The following is a 19,583-nucleotide window of genomic DNA, read 5'->3' on the forward strand; positions in this document are numbered from 1 at the left end:
TGATACATTCAATACCATGGTGCTGAGCTGTAGCCACAGCAAAGTCAACAGGCAGGCAAGTGGACTTGGTAAGATCTGCTTAGTTTTCACCTTTATTTGGCAGTGGATTACTGAGAGCAATGTAGTTTTGTAGAGGAGGGCAGAGCTGCCATGAAGTGTCTCACAAAGCACTCAGGGTTGAAGGAATACTCTGTTCTTACCCAAAAAAAAAAAAAAAAAGCAAAAAACAAACAAAAAAAAAACCAGAAGAAGCCAGCTTTGGAGGTTGTCAAGTTCCTGGAATACTATCAAAGCTTGAAGGGAGTACGACAGCGCTGCACTTGCCACCATTAAACTGATATACTAAAGCAACAGACAGTTGCTTTGAAGCAACAGACAGTTTTCTATGAAAGTGTGTAGAGTTATTTGATGTATTTGTTGCTTTATAAAGATCCAAACCTTTTCTCATTTCTTTTAATTGAAAGATTTTGCTTTGTGTTTGTCATGCAAATGAGAAATCAAGGCCTGCCACCTTTTAAATTTGAGCAGCGTTTTAGAGATTGTCATCCACTTGCAGGTAAAGAGCAATCCTGTCTTGTTGGTTATTTTTAAGTGTGACTTCATGTATTTAGGCTTTATTTTGGGCATAGCTCAAGAGGTGATCGAAAAACCAAAGATTAAGTAATTAGACGTGGATGTTTTAATAATTGTTATGATGTTTAGACTTGGTTTTCTGGTATAGTAGTAATAGCAAAGAAAGGCAAGCAGTTATGTGTCACCTTTATCCAGCATCACCAGCATTCTTTATCATCACCGCTGTTCTTGTACTCCTTAATAATAGTCAGTGTTCTGGTAGCACTTAATCAAGCTTTCAAAACGTACTTGATGTGCTTTGTTATTCATTTATTACCAGTAAGGCATTATTATAAGAATTACCTGATAAAATAATCTAGGAGTAATCCTCAACAGAAATGACAATTTTGTCAGTTTTGTGTTATTTCTCTTTTGCCACTGCTGCAGGAAAAATAACCAACAAGCAAAGTTAACACACATTACATGCAAAGTTAACACACAGAAGCAGATCTCTGTTCAGTGCTTAATGAATGTACTTAATCACAGTAGCCTCTGCACAGCTGCACAAGGAGAGGCAGAGCAGATGAACAGAAGGTCCAGGCTCTGTGGGTACAGTCTTAAGCATCTTTCCTTACAGTTCAAGGCTAAGTGAAGCTTTAATTCATCGCTATTCAAGTAAATTTACATAAAACTAAGTTTTCATTCTTTTGGGGGGGGGGGGCAGGAAGGGTGGGGAAGGGTGTGATGGCGATGAGGGTCAGTGTCATCTATTGCTTTTGTTCCAAAAAGATGAGAAGCACAGGCTTCACTTGCCTTGGTTGGGTCAGCTCTGGTGTTGAAGAAGCCAGTTGAACATGGCTTAAAGTTACTCTGACAGCAGGAAAGGAAAGAAAAGGAACAGCTCTAACAGATGCAAAGGTGCCCATTTCTCTGAGGTTTGTTTCAACAGATACAGAGCCTCCGAGAATCCAGTGTCCAAGCGTGAAGGAGAAAACTGCGGAGCCCAACAAGTTGACGGCCAGAGTGTTCTGGGATACCCCGGAGGGGAGGGACACCGCTGATGGCATTTTGACAGAGTAGGTAGAAATCCACAGATGTCTGTGGGAAATATCCCATACAGACTTGTTGGATGAGTGACTGCAGTCTTGGCTGGGGATTACTCATGGAAGAACAGAAATAGGATGAGCCGTTTCAGTTTTTTCTTGTATAAAGAAATGGAAACTTCAGTTTTTTGGGGCATTATGTTATGCTCAGCTACACTATGAACTTTCTTATAAGTAGCAAGCAGGTCCTGACTGCTCTGCTCCCATTTTGTCAGTGGAATGGGATCTTTTCATTAAAGAGTGGGGCTGGTGGCAGCATGTATGACTGACCTGGTCCCTGCTATGCAGCTTCTTCCTGTGCTTACTCTCATTATTCAGCCATGTAGAATGGCCAGACAAGCTCAGCATGCTCCGGACTTCACTCTTCAGGCTTTTACAGTGTTGGAAGTAGGAAAATATCAGTGAATTTATGGATGCCTGTCCCATTTTATCTCCCGTTTTAGTGTTATTTTGAAAGGCCTGCCACCAGGGTCACATTTTCCAGAAGGCGACCACAAAATCCAGTATACTGTGTATGACAGAGCTGAAAATAAGGGCACTTGCAAATTCCTTGTTAAAGTCAGAGGTAAGAATGATCTTTTACACTGTAAATACAGTTACTGATATGCACCTGGCTTAGGTAGGCAGTTTTAGAGATAGGGACATTTCTGTAATTGTCTGTGCCTATGCACACAAACATGTATTTAAAATTTATATTGACTATGCAACTTAGTGTACCATCTTGCTTGAGTCCTGATGGCCCGACCCACAGCAGGTGGGCACCTGGCATGCTGCAAGTCAAGAAGAGGCTCTAGTGATTCACTGTCCTCCATACTGTTGAAAATGTCAACTGCTGAATCAAGTAGCTGAAGGAGTTTTTCAGCTGTGCCTCCCATCTGTCAAGAAGAGTTACCTTTTCACAAGTCCAGGTCTTGAAATCTGCAATTGAATCTGTGAACATGATGAGATCTCTTTGTGCCCCTATGGCCATTTGTTACCATTTACCACTGTGACATACACACACCTCGATATCTGCATCCTTTCAGTTTACATATGATACTAAGAGCTTTTATTTGGTCAGTCTTACTACATACTTGACTTTCATAATAGAGACAGCAAAAATAAAAAATACCTTCCATATTGGTATTCTGTTAGCTGTGATTTGTGCCCTGCCATTTTTTTTTCCCCTCCATATCTTGTCTTTCTTAAAGTCAGGCGCTGTGTCAAGTTAATTGCTCCAGATAATGGCTACATCAAGTGTTCAGGTGATGGAAATAACTATGGTGCTATGTGTGAATTTTCCTGCATTGGAGGCTATGAGCTACAAGGCAGCCCAGCTAGAGTGTGCCAGTACAATTTGGGGTGGTCAGGAGTGGAGCCAACCTGTGCACGTAAGTGAGTATTTTGCTACTTTACTGAAAGGGCTATGATGGTTCTCACAGAAGTGAGAATTGGAGAAGAGGGTTGGGATCAAACACAACTACAAACTTTAATGCCACTCAGATAAAAAAAACATCTTAATGTTTCTTGCCAATTCACTCTTAGATCTGAAGCATGCGCCACCTTTGGCTGTTCTGTTCCTGGAATAATGATGGTGCCTTACAACTGATAGTGTGTTTCAGCCTAGGTCTTTATACAGAACTTCACCTACTGCAGTCAAACCATTTTGTAAGCCAGATTACAGCTTCAGATAAAATAGTTGGCTTCAACGAGGCCGTTTCAGCCGTTTCTTCTTTATTATTCTCTTGTTCCTGTGTTTCTGGTATCTGACACTTGTTCATCCTTTTAGAAATAGTTCTGGTTTTAGTATTCTCTGTAACTTCTCTTTTAAATTTCATTCTAGCCATGAATATTAATGTGAATGTGAGGACTGCAGCTGCACTTCTGGATCAATTTTATGAGAAGCGGAGACTGCTAATTATTTCAACTCCTACTGCAGCCAACTTCTTCTACAGGATGCAGTTGGGAATGCTGCAGGTAAAATGCAGTCCAGGGTGGGTTGCAGGGGGTTGTAGCTATTTTTTTTTCTTTAGACACATGATAGCATAAGCTCTGCTGTTGGTATAAACCAGCAAACCTCAGCTACTATGTTTTGAACAGTAGAGGATTTCGCAGAAGTGGTAGTGGTTCTGGATTAATCCTTTTTATGTGTGCCTGAGCTCCCTGTTTTCCACTTCAACTCTATTCTGGATTGTACTGCCACTGACTGACTAGTTACTCAATCCAGGCAGTTCTGGCCCTTTTCCATCCTCTCACCATTAATTAATACGAAACCTGTAATCTAATAGTCATTCCCTCATTCACTTCATAAAGGAGTTAAGAAGAAACATCCAGCGCTTCAGTGGTTACAGTTCATGCAAACCAGGCTGATGGGATCTGTAACTGCAGTGTGAAGAAAAGTGACAAGCTCTAGAAATAACTTGTGTACTGCAGACAGGGGACCAGAGGCTCAGCATAAATAAAAATCACCCAGAATGCTGAAGATACCACTGTGGTATTTTGTAACAAAAAAAGAAAAAAAGACTGGCGCTTGTTTTTCTTATATAAATATTTCTATAATATTTCTACTTGGGTTATTGCTAGATTAAATACACCTCAGCTCAGAAATGTATGTGTGTCCGCAGGGAGAGCAGCCAGTTCTGTATTCTTTCACAGTGGCAAATGCTTTGTTTCTGTTCCCACAACTGGAACAAAAGTCAGAATGAACAGTCATTTCAATATGAGTGTGATAACATTTCTAACTGCAGGCTTAAAGAAGTAAGTTGTGTTAAAAACAAAATGGGAAGGTTTTGTGTTTTTTTTTTTCTTTTTTCTTTCCCCACAGAAGATTATCTGGGCAAGAAAATAAAATATTTTGATTGAAATGATGTAGTTTAAAATACTAATTTTACTGGCAATATTACTCTTCCATTGCTTGGAAAAACAAGTTGACATACTTAGTCGAGTTTTCTTCCATTTCATATACTTTGCTTCACTTGCCCCATTAGATTACTGGCACAATACTTAACAAATTGGCATCTTTTAATGTCATTCAACACAAGTTTACATTTCTCCTAGGTGGTCTCTGTGTCGTGGTTGTGTTAGAATCCTTCATCTAATAGCCCTGGACTCATTTCAGCTTAAACCATCTCACTAACTTGAGCAGTTCAGATTCTGTGTGAACACTCACAGCACATGCCAAACAGCCAACTGCATTCCCTCTGATGGCTAACCTACCTCTTTCCTTCTTTCAACTCTTGCAGCCAGCACAGTGTGGCTTAGACCTCCGACATGTTACTGTGGTTGAGTTGGTTGGTATCTTCCCAGCACAGATAGGAAGAATAGGTGTAAAGCTGCTGCCCCCTTCACTTGCACTGCAACTCAGGTAAAGTAAGGTTTGTCTACTGTTATGAGTGCTATAGCATATACAATATATTGTTTTTGAATTCCTGCATTTTATTATCTAAGTAGGCATCTTTATTGTACTGAGCTAGGATCATAAGTAGATGTTCATGAGTAAGTTTCAGTACTTACTCTCTTTTAACTTGTAAGAACTAAAACAAATTGCTGGGCATTTGGGATTTATGAAATTAAGGGTGTGATTCATATTTAAACATGCTATGGATCAGCTGGCTGAAGTGCTGTGTCTTCCTTGCCTCTTTGTTTCATGAATGATGCTAATTCAGGTGAGCTCTCTGTGTATCCCTTTATGTATCCCTTTATCATAGAATCACAGAATGGTTTGGTCTGGAAAGGACCTCAAAGCCCACCTATTCCAACCCCTGCTGGGGGCAGGGCTGCCCAGCACCAGCTTAGGCTGCCCAGGGTCCCATCCAACCTGGTATTGAGCACCTCCAGGGATGGAGGGATGTTATCCCTTTATGTTTTTGGGTACTGTCACTGGAAAACACTGATTACAAACACATTTATATTGTGCTGGAATTGGGCTGATGCAGTTCCAGCCACCTGCAGTTGCTTGGCAAGGACAGCCCCAAGCAGGATCACCAGCCCCTCATCTCTGCAGTACTGCTGGAGGCTGTGGTCAGGCCAGAAGGTAAACAGTGGGTGCTCTTTGAAGTCCCATGTACAGTCCCGTGTGATATGTACAGGATTTCAAAGGACAAATGATCTTAGCCTCCTCAGCCTGACAGACATTCATCAATTTTACTGAGGTGTCTGAACTGTTTTGACTTGGTTTTGAACTGGCAGGGAGTTGGTTCTCACTTGAAAGGGAGATTTCAAGTGTCAGCACTGCCTAGGGATGGGAAGACTCCAAGAGCTAAAAGTGAAGGCCTATTTGGCAGGGTAAGTGCTAGTAATTTAAGGAAAGAAGTCCAGGAGCATTTTAGGCAGCATTTTCTGTGCTATACCTGAGAAAATGGTGTGAGTTCTAACTGGGGACAAGAAAAAATGTTCTTTTTTCAGTCTTCTGACAAGTCTGAAAGGTTTTTTGAATTGGGAAGAAAAAAAAAAGAAAAAAAAAAAAAGTATTTCTTCCCCATAAAAGAAAGAGCCAGCTTCTTTTTCCTTAAAACAAAAAACAAACCAAAAAACATCACACCTTATATAATAGTTAGATTGAAGTTGAAGATATTTTCTTGTGGCTCTGTACAAAATAAGCTCTGGTAACACTCCTGTTCCTGCCCCATTGTGCTGCCCACCTCAACCTTCGATTTCAGAAACTGACACAATTTACAACCTGATCTCCACTCAGTGGAAGTTAGTGTTCAATTTGATTTTTGTTCTAGACTCTGATGCTACCAGAGCATGAGATAGCATTCCAGTCCAAGGAAGCACTTAATCCAAATGAAACACACCCTTAAGAATCTTGAATACAGATGCTGTCCAGCATTAGCACTCAGTAAAATAACCAGTCATAACTACCCCCAAACTCAGAAGGATTAGCATTTGCAGAGGGTAAGCGCTTTCCTTAAGAAACCACAGTCCTTATCTCCCTTATCACCACAACTTAGCTTCAAAAATGATTTTAGGTTCAGAGCAATAGCCAAGCTCTGTAACTGTAGCAACACCTAGAGTAAGGAGTGGCACAAGATTATAGGGTAGTGAAAGGCACAAAAGGTCAGGTTCTGTATTTCACAACCTTACTGCCATCCAGTGCCCTACAGACCCTCCTTGTCCTGACCTCATTCCTTCACAGATGCCTTTGTCCACAGCAGTGGCATTGACTGTCTGCATGACTGAGGAGCTTAAATGACTCATTTTTACCACTGTGAAGGAAAGGGATCTGGCCTGATTAGTGCTGGCTTTAGATTTCCTAAATTGGAGCTACCAGCAGGTAAATTAGTTACTAGCAGAAAGCAACAAAAACTGACTTAAGTCATTTTGTTCTGCTTTTTCTCATCATGGTTATGTACTGCATGGCAGCAAAGAAACAGAATTGTCTACCTGTAACTCTTAAGCTCCATCACCATCATAGAATCATACCATAGAATTATAGAATGGTTTGGGTTGTTTGGTTGTGTTTTTTTAAGTCAATATCTGTATACTAATATTGAAAATACTCTTCTGTCTTGTTTCCTGTTGCTCTTGGGATAGGCTGTTGCTGAGGATCCCTCATTATAATTTCAACATTGTGGTGATGGACAAGCATGGAATGGACAAGGAACGCTACCCATTCCCAGCAACACCAGCTGAGCTCTTTGCACTTATTGACAATTTTCCCTTGAGAAAAGAAGAGATGAAACTGCAAGCAGAAATCGGCCAGTCATGTCCTTAATTCAGAATTACAGGGCTAGCATTTTGTCAGTGAATTTTTTACCCAGATAATTCTTCCCTCGGTGCTACAGAAAGCATGGCTTTTTAATCACTGATGTACAGAGTTGTTGTGTGTATCATTATGTCTGTGTAGCTGCTCTGCATGGGCGTATGCATGATGCTTTTTTGTACTTTCAAAGAGTATCTTTAGAGAAATGTGTACGTAGGATTACTACCCAATAGAACTTCTTGTACAGACATCAAAGAATTGAGGTACGTCTCCTGGGGTTTATTTTGGATTTTTCATTCAGTGTAAAATTCTTTCTTCCGTTTTATAAGTCTTTTATTAATAAAATATTGTTTTGCAAAGAAATAGTGCTCTAGAAGTCCTCTTAGCTATAATGTTTATTGATTAACAGAGAAGTTGGATCAACAATTTAAATCAGAGGTCAATGTCTGTGCTATGAGTGCACAGCAATCCAGCAGTGTCTTTCAGTAGAAAGCTGCAAAAGACCTCTAGGACCATCTATCCAGTCTAACCATCACTAACCATATCCCTCAATGCCACATCCACACGGCTCTTGAGCACCTCCAGGGATGGTGACTCCACCACCTCCTTGGGCAGCCTGTGCCACTGTCCCTCTGCTCCTCCTGAGAAGAAGTTCTCACTAATAACCAACCAGAACTTCTCCTGGCACAACTTGAGGCCATTCCCTCTCATCCTATCGCTGTCACCTAGGAGAAGAGGCCAACACTCACCTCACCACATCCTCCTTTCAGGTAATACTTGTGTATTATGTCAGATCCATTACAGTAAGGTCCATCACAGACACAAAGCATAAGCCAAAGGCAACACAAGTAACTGCTTCCAGCAGAACCAGAAGAAAACAGCTCATGGCAGGTGTACAGGAGTCATACCCAGGAGGAATTTGATAACAGAACAGTGAGCAACATAGAAAATGGGTGATAATTACTAAAGGCCATATGCTCGATAGAAAGACATGCTCTTACCTCGTGTTTCATGTCCAGTGAGTTGGAGTAATAGATTCCTTTCCCTTTTCATCCCAGAGCTGCTGGTCTGATGGCAGTGGAACATTCCCCACAGGGAAACTTCATTAAGGATTCATCATCTCCAGGTCTGTGAAAATAGTTCTTTGCAACTCATCCTTTAACAATAACAAAACAAAACAAAAAAAATCACTGCTTAATGAAAAGTGTTAGGAGGCAATAAAAAAAAAAGATAAAGTTCTCCGGTGTTTGTTTTGAAATCCACAATCTTGCACATCCTCTGCAAAGAATCCATACTGTGCACGAAGAATACAAATCCAAAAGGAGTGAAAAGTGTTGAAAAGTATGAGTTACAGCTTCGGACATTTGCTTAAAGTGTCAGGTGGGTAATCCCTCACGACTGAACAGCATTTCAGTGCCTGTGCTGCTCATTCAAAGCATGGCCCTTTTTGTTTCAGATAAATGCTTGTTTAACTGTAAAGTGAAGTGTTCATTTTGACAGTTGCTAGCAAAAACTAACAGAATAATGAAGTGCAGGAGCACTGAAGTGCGTGGAGAAGATGGGCAGCTTCTGAGATGGTGAGGAGCCTTACCAAAAACCCAAGAGCAGGCATGAAAGCATAGCACAGCCAAGGTAAAGACCGACCTCAGAGCTGATGCCGAAGGCAGAGAAGATTCAGATGCACTCTGCAGGGGGTACTGCCCGGTTTGTGAGGATGGGCACTTGGAGGAGCACGAAGCCTTCCTTTGAATGAGCTGTCCAAGTGTTTCCAAGATGCAAGGGTAACAAAATCACAGAAATAAACAGCATTTCTGTTCCAAACCTACCCAGACCAAAAAGTCATCCTTGATCAACTATAAAAGGAGCAAGGTGGCTATGAACCAACATGCTTATGGATACAGCTGTTTCTTTTCTTGTTTGAAGAACGCTGATGGTTAAAGAAATGAAGACGCAGCATGCCAAATCACTTCATGCCTTAAGTGGCACCTGCAGAACAGCCAGCACGAGGACAGATCTATGTACATTGCTATGGCCATTGGTGCTTCAGCACATGCGTGTGCATAACATGAATGCACAGGTGGACAGGTCATTTCACCAGCCCTTTTACTCAGTCAAAAAGCACATCAGTGTTTTCCAATGATTTTTTTTCAAACAAATGGATAAATACAAGGGTCTACTGAGTCTGATTGTTCTATTTCTGCAGTTCCAATCTGTTGCTGCTCCATTTTAGGTGCAGAATTGGTGCATGCAGCCATCTTTCACATCTGGGTGAATAAGAGTGGGGCTTGATGATTGCTGCAGCCAGAAAAGTGATTGCAATCACCAGTCCTCTAAAGGAAATTGAATTAAGTGGATGGAAGTGCATGAGTGATTGGATTACCAGTTATAGTTCTACACAGAACATCTGCTAAAGTCCTATGATTAGCTAAAGCTGCTCTTGATTAAATACACAAGCTTTCTGGCATTTTCTGTGGAACATTTTTGTGGGGAGGAATGGGAGACTGACAAACCTCACATAGCATCTCTGACCTGGAGTCAGATCAGCGTGCAGGTATACACTGCAGGTATGAGGCAGAAGAAGGAGAAGAATGAACGAATGAAGATTTTGTATACTGGCTTTAGCCCAGCATTTGTATGTCCAAACACATTCTAAATATTCAAATATATTCCAGTAAGCTTTGGTTCTAGAAAAAAATCACATTGTGTAAGCAAGGTGCAGTACCTATACCATTCCACTTTTGAAAAATAAAAAATGATTAAAAAATGTTTCAGATAGAATTTACTTACCTCCCTCACAATCGTGCAGGCTGGACTCTTGCTTTGACTTCCATGTGGCTCTTCTTAGCATAGCTGCTAATCCTACCAGCCACTGCTGTCAAAATGCAAATCCTGTTAAAAGCACAAATTGGGTGGAGAGGATTAGAGGCAGCACAACCAAGGAGCACAACCTGCAGTGAGTCTCCTTTCCTCTCCTGCTCCAGAACTGACAGATCAATGTGGGCACCCAGCCAGGGGCTGAAGGCATCTGCATCAGTCTGGAGATAACATCTTGGTTTTGAATGTTATTTCAACAAGCAAAAAGCTTCCATCATTTTAGAACAGAAAATAATTCACGTTTCTACCATGTGACATCTTTTGCAACAAGACTGCTGCGATTTCTCAGGAGCCCCAAAGAATTCTCTGCATGGTCTGTAGGTTTCCCCCAAACCTACACAAGAATTTACATGCTTAATGAGAACACTCCCTGCCATCACACACCTCATAATCACCTCCATCTGCAGGGGGAGTGACAAAAGTTGCATGTCCCCTTTTTTTGAAGTTCAGATCATCCCTTCTAGGAAACTCTGATGACAGCGCTCCTGACCCTGGCAGCTCCGTCCTGAATGACTGCAGTGTGGTGTTTTGTACTCAGTACTCAGTATTGGGTACTTCAGTGCTCAGTACTTACCTAAGAGCCTGAGTCAGGCTGTGTAACATAATTAATGACAACAAAAGTAACAAACCTGGGAAACTGGTACACTCAGAGGAGGTGAAGAGACCTCAGCGCTCAGTGGTTAAGTTGAAGTGAGTGTGACTCAGTTCCAAATATGAGCTGGAGAGAATAATCCAAGGGGTTTTGTGCTTTTTATCTTTAAAAAATCCAGATCACCAATTACACAGAAGTTGTGTTTTGAACGTACCTGGATTTTACAGTCGGGCAGCACCTTGAGCTAGAGGTCAGGGAAGAGATCTGGAGACGGAGGGGAGGAACTGAATGCAGTGTTAAGGCACAGAAAAAATAACCTTCTAGCAGAGGAGAAAAGATCAGTGCATTTCCTAGTTTCTTAGATACAAAATTGGTGCAATGCATATGAAACAAAAATCAGCATTAAAAATATGTAAGCTGTAGAACAGAAGACAAAAACAGAAAGACTATCAGTGCAGTCCCACCTCTAGATTACTTCATTTATAGGCAGTGAATAATGAGTTTGCCTCAGAGAGATAACTGGATATCCCTAAAAGACATTTTAATAGTTCACTATAATGCATTTTAGAAGAGACAGGGACACAGACAACGTTCCATAATTTTAATTTTAAAAAACAGAACAATATTCTTGACAACTGCTGCAAATGGATTACCAGCCACTTTTCTCCACAAAACTGAATATACAGTGCACAGTACAAAAACGTTCTGGGCAGGAAATGCTTCATCTAAACTTGGGCAGAACTTAACATACTGCAGTGCCACTTACTGCTACTACTGTTAATACCCAGCAGAATAACCAAACAAACAACGTGCAACAGATTTTTAATCAGAACAAAGGTGGCAAGAGGGGCATGTAGCATTCTCAATTCACTGCATCGAAGGAATACATTTGGCCTTAAGCAAACCCCAGCAATTACAGCAACCCTCAAAAATACACAGCCAGCTTTCAAGAGCAGTAGTGCAAAGCTGTAGGTAGGTTGTTGCCACAGAGTAAGTAGAATTGTTGAAATAGCGATTCTACATAAATGGCCATGATGCAGCAAGGGTGAGTCTCAAAAGCAACCTAAGGAACACCTATAGAAGCATGTTGAGATTCCCTTTCCAGTGTCAACATACACAGTATAATTAACAGTCTTATTATCACTTATCAAACAGCATCTGCAAACATGAAATCACCAGGCAGGAAATTCACAACATGTAGTGGTAAGGCTCTACAAGCATGATTCAGTGCCTCATACTGAGTTAAGGTAAGAAACATCTCTGCAAATAAAAGTCTGCATCCAATTTTGGATTTAATCACATGTTCTTACCATCATTTCTCTTAAGGTCCTCTAACGTTCTTATTTCTACACGTAAAAATAAATAAATAATATCCATCTTCAAAAACTGTATCAAAAGAAAAAAAGAGTTTACAAAGTGCACATACCATCTTTCAAGAGACAGCTATTTCTGTCATTGCTGAAAATCAATACTGTATGTTAGGAAAGGGCAATTTCAGTTTTTACCTCACCTAGCCACCGTAAGCTATTCCTTAAATACTGCACACTGCCTCCTTCTGGGTACCAGAGATTAATGTTGAGGTGGAACATGGGGTCATAGTTGGACAAACTTGACAAAAACTTGAATAGTTTCCTGGTGGGGGCTGCTGAACTGAAGGGAAGGATGGATGGAAGAGATCCTGCAATGATTCAGGTATAATCCTTACTATCCTGTGTGAAACAACAGACTAGACAGTTATAGAAACAAGACTCAGACTTTATATTCATTGACTCTAGAGCAAATCAAAAGCTTTACGTGCCTGAAGTTGGCCAACCTCTTGTAAAGCCAGAACAATGCCAGCTCTATGCCTCCCTCATGTTACCCCATCAGTTAGCACCAGTGGATTCTCAGTGGCTGCTCTGCTGCTGCTGCAATTTAGTTCACATTTTGCAGAATACAACTTTGTCTACTTGTACCTCACAGGGCCTAACCAGGAGGGAAAAGAAAAATCAAGCACAATACTTCAAAATGCTTATTTCCCATCTGTGGAGGTATTGAAGAGACATGAATGTGGCACAAAGGGACATGGTTTAGTGATAGGACTCAGCAGATTCAGCTAATGGTTGGACAATCTTTGAAGGTCTTTTTCAACCTCCATGATTCTATGGATTTCTCTTATGCTACTCTAGCAAAATCTCTACTGGAGGAGACAAAGAACATTAAGTTTCCAGTCTAATGCATTGTGATCAAAGCATACTCACCATCCCATTGCCTTCTCTCTTAAACCAACTGCTGAGCATTCAGCTGGGAGAGAAATGTTAAAATGTGTTATCTAAATGGCATTTAAGGTAGGCAATGGCACTTGGATTAGAACAGAAAGATAATAATGTGACAGAGATGGAGGAGAAAGAGAGGCCATCTGAACCGGTTTTAGCATCTAAACATGCAAGCAAGATCACTGACTTTTAGAAGCCTGAAGTCCCTACGTAACTAATAAGTTGAGCAGAGAAACATCCAGAGAACAGGTCTGGATAATCAAGTCCGTTGGCAGGGCTTGGACAGCCCTCAGCATCAGCTCTTCCTGATAGATACTGGCAATAACCACACTACCTAGGGATGTATTTACTGTCTTCACATGAAATTTTACAGCCCAAGTTGTACTTTTATTTTGCCTTAATGGGTCAAACTATGCCATCAGAATCAAGTATTGAGGGAGGAAATACAGTGATGAAAACCTTGTAGTTACACCACTAGTAGAATCATGTTTCATATCTACAAAAAACACTGTAGTGAAAATCTCTTCTCCACTGAAGCATCTTTAGTCATTCAAGTCTGCATGGAGAAATATTTTTAAAACATCAGCTCTCCTGTGTCTGATTAATCAAGATAGGAGTTAGCGAATCAGTGTTAAAACTGACTCTGTTTTCCTAAAAGTTGGTCTTAGATAAACCATCCATGCACCTCAATATCACAAACATTTATACATATAGAATGCTTTAGCCTGGCTCCTGGCTTTCTCTATTTCTGCTCAGCCTAGTAAAGCTGAGGTACGTGATGACACACAGTCATAGGCTATTTGCTCCAATATCTCAGAAACAAGAAATCACATCTGCAGTTAATCATCTCGTGCTTTATCCAAACCACAAATCATTTTTTGCAAAAGAAGAGAAAGAGGATATAACAGCGATAATTAAATGTGACATTTTCCACAAATAAATGCTTTCTACAAACCTGTCGTTAACATCACAGAACAGCCAAATTGCTCCAATGTCTATACTGATGACTGTCATCTCTCTGAGGCTCGTTTGAAGCAGAGCACGATATGCCCTGTATGCTACCATTATGCACAATCCTCACTGCTAACCTAGGAGATAATTTCACTGCACTACTCCAAATCCCATCAATGGCCAACAACACTCTCAGCCTTGGCTGAATTAAATTCCCACTTGAAATTGTTCCCTTCATAGACTGAACTGCAGTTGACACCTAGAGACTATTCATAGCCTGGCCTATGTTTTCAGATGCAGGCTCAGAGTAAAATTTTGTCCCTTCCAAAAGCTATAGGAGACACGTGACACTTTCCAGATGAGTCTATTTATCTCATACTCTAACACAGGCCCTAAAAATGGGAGGGAAGTTGGTAGAAGCTGAAGTAGTAAAACATAGACTTCCATTCAAAGCAAGACTAGATTTAGATACAGTGCTAACACTTACTTAGAAAATACCATTCAAAATTATATAAATGCTTACACTCCATCCTATATTCCATTTTAAGTAAAAGACTTAGCTCAGTTTCCAATTATTTTAGGATTTTCAATTTGGTGAGAGAAAAAGGTTTCAATTTTGGGGTTCATCTTGGTAGATTTTTTGTGTCACTGTTTTCCTATTTCCGACACCAAAATGAAACAGAAACAACTCCATCAGTCTGCCCACTGTCCCCTCCACTAACCCTACCTGCAATTTTATCCTGAAGAATCATTAGATTTAAAAAGATTTATCTTCTTAAGCCAACTTCCAGCAAATGAAAAATCAAACTTGTGCTCCTACATCAGCTGGCTTGTGGAGCAGTAAACAGAAGGCAGTTTTGGTGCCAAAGGTAAGGTTTTACTTCCCTTTGAGGATGTAGATTAAAAAAAAAATAAAAATCAATCAATCTAATTTTGAAAAGAAGACTATAATGATAAAAGGAAGATTATAATAAAATGTGTGTGCTTGATATTTGTGCTCTACTTTATCAGCTCGCAGCACCTGCTGCCTAAGATGAAAAGCAGATTAAACCTGCACTGAGCTTGCTTCACTGCCCAGTTTGAGCAGGACTGCCGAAGGAAATGAAGAACAGCTGAAGAAAGAAAATGAAGCTGGTTTTCTTGAACAAGCTTCAAGAAAACATCGACATTTGATTCCCAACATGGAATTCTTAAATGCAAACTCCGTTTTTAAAGATGACTCAGTAATTTCTGAAAACTAGGGGTCTTAAACTGAGAAAAGGTATTACTTCCAATGACTGCTTACATTCACATCAGAATTTTAATAGAAAATACATATCATCAGATTGCTTTCTATTAAAACTGAGATTCTGTTTTTAACAAAAAAATATAAAAACAAATCCAAATAAAATATTAGTATTTTTCAAGACTTCTTGCAAGCTGCCCTGCAGTTTCAAGCCCCTCAAAACCAGTATAATTTTTTCTTGGGGCGTTGGTGGGGTGGGAAGATGGAGCAGCAGGAAGGAATAGACGTAAATGGAATGGAATAGAAGTAAAAGTTCAGGTTTTGGATTTACCTCAAAAAAAAACACTTAGGTGACTAACACCAGCACTGCTACAGATGAAACAATTTTAACCTATGCTTAGCTATCAGTTTTCCATTCAGTTCAATCTAGATTTCCTGCAACTTTTACTCTGCGAGGAACAGCATTTCCTTCTCTCTCACCAATTAGATTGTACGGCCTTCTTCACAGAAATCTTTGAATACTGGTGCTTTGACCTGCAGGAAAAGATACATCCTCTGAAAGCCTTTTTTTTCCCCTACATACTTCATGTAAGGATTATGTTCCCCAATATTCAAATTGTTTCCTTAGTACTATTATGACACTGCTTCCAAAATAAGGTATTGGGGAAAAATACATAAGAAATGTACTTATAGATTGGATCAAATAGGAAGCTATGATCCAATTCTGAGATTCAAATGAAATGTTGTTCATTCAGCTTACTTGTCTTCCTCTGTTTCACACCCTGAGCAATTACAAGCCATGCAATTATATTAATATCCAATCTTGCAAACAGACATTTTTTGTCCTTGGAAAAGATTATAATTCTATCTTATTATGTTACTACTACTACTATTTGCAATACTGTGGTAGCCCACAGTGATACAAAACAGCATCTCTTCACATACAACCTTACAAGTCCCCAAAGCACGGCAGACCTAAGCAGTTATAAAGATCACTTTAGGAAACCAGATGGCAAATGCTTGTGGTTAGTAAGATTAATGACTGAATCAGCCAAAATCCACGCTTATTAAATCTACTGCTAACTTATGGAGGACAGTTGAGGAGAAAACTCCCGCTCTGTTTAACAAGTAACACGCACAGGCAAACTTGAATAGGATCCCATTCTAAAAAAATTCCACAGTTGTGCAAAGCATTCTGGAATATGCATTAATCCTGTTACTTTACTACACACCCTGCTGAGCCAAGATCTTAGCTATGCCCCAAACCAGAATGTGTCTCAACTCACTGACTCATCAAGTGGGATAGGCATGTAATTCCTTCTGTTCAATGACACTGAAAGATCTTAGAGCCGTCAACTGAAATGAAAAACGTGGTAATACCACACAGTTCTGGAAATTCTTTAGGATTTGTTATGATTTATTTTCATTAGAGACTCTTTGATCACACTGAGCCAAGTCTACCTCTTATACAGTGCACTAAATAACCAAGAGAACGCCTGAACACGGGCACTTCAGACTCCTTCATCTGCTGACTCTTTCCATTGTGCAGCTGGCCAGTGAATTGGCCTTAGTGAGCTACTTGGTTCCATGCCTGCCATCCCACACAGCGCACAGCCCAATGAGCAAACATAGAAAATAAATGTTAGTCTTCTGAACATTATGGCTTCTTGTCTTTCAAATAACAAAGCACAGATTCATTCGGAATCTGAATGTACTGAATCACTCTTGTCTTCTAGGCCATCTTTGACCCAAAAGGAGATATGTAAAACACACTCTACATCCTAAATGGCTACTCAGAGAATTTGCTTGCTCCATGTCCCCTGCCAGCAATGTCCATCAGCTGTACACCACCAGCTGCCACAAGGGACAAAGAAAGCCAGTCCAATCTCTGTAGGAAGTCACATTCTCACAGGTTACAGGAGAAACATAATCTGTTCAAGAAGTCTGGGTTAAAAATGAGTGCATGAAAGTGCAGAATGCATTAAAATTTCACATAAAGCCTTAATATCCAAGGCAAAGAGTACAACCCTTACCCATTTTCAAATGGGCAAAGTGACAAGAGCTGAACACAACTGAAATGAGAAGGACTTGTGCTACCCCTCAGTAGTAGAGAGTCTTTTAGAGTCTACGTTTTCCCATGCTGGATCTCAACATTAATATTCCCTCCACAGAAGTTCCAGGACTGTCAATCATCTTCTGCCAGAGAAGCTGCTCTTCTCCTTGAGAGTCCATCCAGTCGACCTCTTTGCCATTACTTATGCCTGGAAATTGCAAAAACATCACACATTTTTGCACTATTAGTAAGCAGTTACTTAACATCACTGTTCATTCACTCCACCAGCCTACAGAAAGATGACAAGCACTTTATATTACTGTCTGTGTAGGGAGCTGCTTCTGGATAGCACCAGTTTGAAGTGCAACTGGGCTCCATGTTTTTGTGTCTCACCCAATGAAGGAAAGAAGTAAATCATCAGTGGATGACATATTGCCTCCTCTCCCCTTCCAGTTTCCCAAAACTTCTGTATACTTTTCATACACTCAATAACATTTCTACACCTCATACATATGAATCACTTAGGGTGGTAAAGAAGGACAGCAGAATAAGGAAAGCAATCATCAATAAGATGGGACCTTACCACTTCCAGTACTCAAACGAACTCCTCCCAGAAAAATATTACTGGAAAGTGACTCCTTGTCCCACACAGTCAATTCTAAGCAGACATTATGTATATCCCATACATTCAAGCCACTGAAAGCAAATGTATGATTCCACTGGGGGTTCACGTTCTTCTTTATTATGGGAGTCTTGTGTTTTGTAGCTTTGTTGTCATCTGGGAGTAGGTACCTGAGAGACAGAGAAAAGGAAAGCTCAAGATGTAATAGGATGTCCAACAATATTCATAAAGAATTAGAATCACACATGGCTTGAATAACGTCAGAGACCCATTTCTCACTGTAATTAAATTAAGTATACACATTTGTGCACCATTTGCTGCTCTTACAGTTACAATTTCAGTTATCACAATTGGAAAATGAAATCTAGTCTCCGTGTCCCATGCCTTTTATTTTTGTTCTATATAAAAACAATTTTTATTTCCATGTGACTACATACAGTCATTAAAACGTTGACTAGAAAGGGAGGATGGACAAGATGGCTTCACAGCAACCCTCCCAAAGCAGAAAAGAAGGTCTTCTCAAATGAAACAGAAATGACTGACAAAGAAGGAACTCCAGAAGTTTATCACCTATACCTATGTGGTCTTACTGAGAGAAGAAACATCAATGCTGTGAAGTCTGAAATGCATTTCACATTTTATTTTTAGTAAAGAATTTCTTCAGTGAAACAAGCAGTGCAGATCAGACTACTGCAGTACATCTACTAGTTCATGGCAACTTGACATGACAGACGACCAGTCAATAGTGCAAGGTAAACAGAGGCCAGTTCCACCACGCTGAATGATCCATGTCAGCAAGAGCTGACACCACTAACTAAGAATACATCACAGAATCATTGGCCACACATTGCTACTGCTAATGTAAAATAACTTCGGCAATATTTTCTCTTTGAGATCTGCTGCAGGCTCCAAGCTGAAACAAGCCATAATGGGATCAAGCAGTCTATTTTTCAGTAAAAGGAACTATATCAGGAAAACAGATGACACGGAAGAACAAATGCTTATGAAGAATAGCTCAAACTTTTTCAATACGAAGTATATGAGCTTAGTGAAAGTTCAAATCAGACTGATAGATCAAGAGAAATTCTCAGCTCTTCCAAGGGCAGGATTTTTTTGTACGGACATTTGAAGAAAAAAGACTCAAATAATCACTAGTGAACTACATATCTAAAATTTAGCAATTCTGAAAGCCACCACTGAGAGCAAAAACCAGGAAAGAAAAATGCTTTAAGCGATCTGTTATTTCTCTAGTTTATTGAAAATCTAGTATAATGAGACCTGTATAATGAGACATTATACTCATTTTATTCAATTACAAGTACACCTTGCATGTAGCATTTTCTATATAGTCTGACCGTCCACCAAAAATACTGCTTATTGAATTAAAAGGTCACCTTGAGCATAATGTCTGCTATTTATTTCCATGGAAATTACAACAAAGAGTACAATAATGCTATGTGACAGAGCAAATTCTCAGCTCCTCTCTTAAAAGTATTTGTCTCAATTTGCTGGAAATGCAAAGGTCACTGTTAGATCAGGTATCATGTCCAGTGTATGAACCTCATTTTCCATGTTCTTACCTCCAAGAGTGATGAACGTTCCCCTACCTCCCTCTGCTGACTCAAAGGAAGTACTTTATTTCACCAAACTTTATGTTCTTTGTTCTTTAACAA

The 19,583-nt window shown here is 40.0% G+C and overlaps 2 protein-coding genes across 9 annotated transcripts in view; one reads left to right on the forward strand and one right to left on the reverse strand.

Moving 5' to 3' along the window:
- The window catches only part of SRPX (sushi repeat containing protein X-linked), a 44,111-nt gene extending 36,394 nt beyond the window's left edge, over positions 1–7,717 (forward strand). For both annotated transcript variants that reach the window (XM_048933911.1, XM_048933912.1), the window contains 6 exons: positions 1,502–1,628; positions 2,099–2,220; positions 2,846–3,025; positions 3,478–3,611; positions 4,877–4,998; positions 7,170–7,717. In XM_048933911.1, the coding sequence (XP_048789868.1) occupies positions 1,502–1,628; positions 2,099–2,220; positions 2,846–3,025; positions 3,478–3,611; positions 4,877–4,998; positions 7,170–7,350 (866 nt within the window). In that variant the 3' untranslated portion in view covers positions 7,351–7,717. The remainder of the gene's footprint in view (positions 1–1,501; positions 1,629–2,098; positions 2,221–2,845; positions 3,026–3,477; positions 3,612–4,876; positions 4,999–7,169) is intronic.
- A 3,674-nt stretch (positions 7,718–11,391) lies between these two features.
- Positions 11,392–19,583, reverse strand: part of SYTL5 (synaptotagmin like 5) — an 85,385-nt gene continuing 77,193 nt past the window's right edge. For all 7 annotated transcript variants that reach the window (XM_048967463.1, XM_048967486.1, XM_048967506.1 and 4 more), the window contains 2 exons: positions 17,872–18,080; positions 11,392–17,496 (listed from right to left, as the gene is read on the reverse strand). In XM_048967463.1, coding sequence (XP_048823420.1) covers positions 17,354–17,496; positions 17,872–18,080 — 352 coding nt within the window. In that variant the 3' untranslated portion in view covers positions 11,392–17,353. The remainder of the gene's footprint in view (positions 17,497–17,871; positions 18,081–19,583) is intronic.

This window comes from Lagopus muta, chromosome 1 (assembly GCF_023343835.1).
Source record: "Lagopus muta isolate bLagMut1 chromosome 1, bLagMut1 primary, whole genome shotgun sequence".
NCBI lineage: Eukaryota > Metazoa > Chordata > Aves > Galliformes > Phasianidae > Lagopus > Lagopus muta.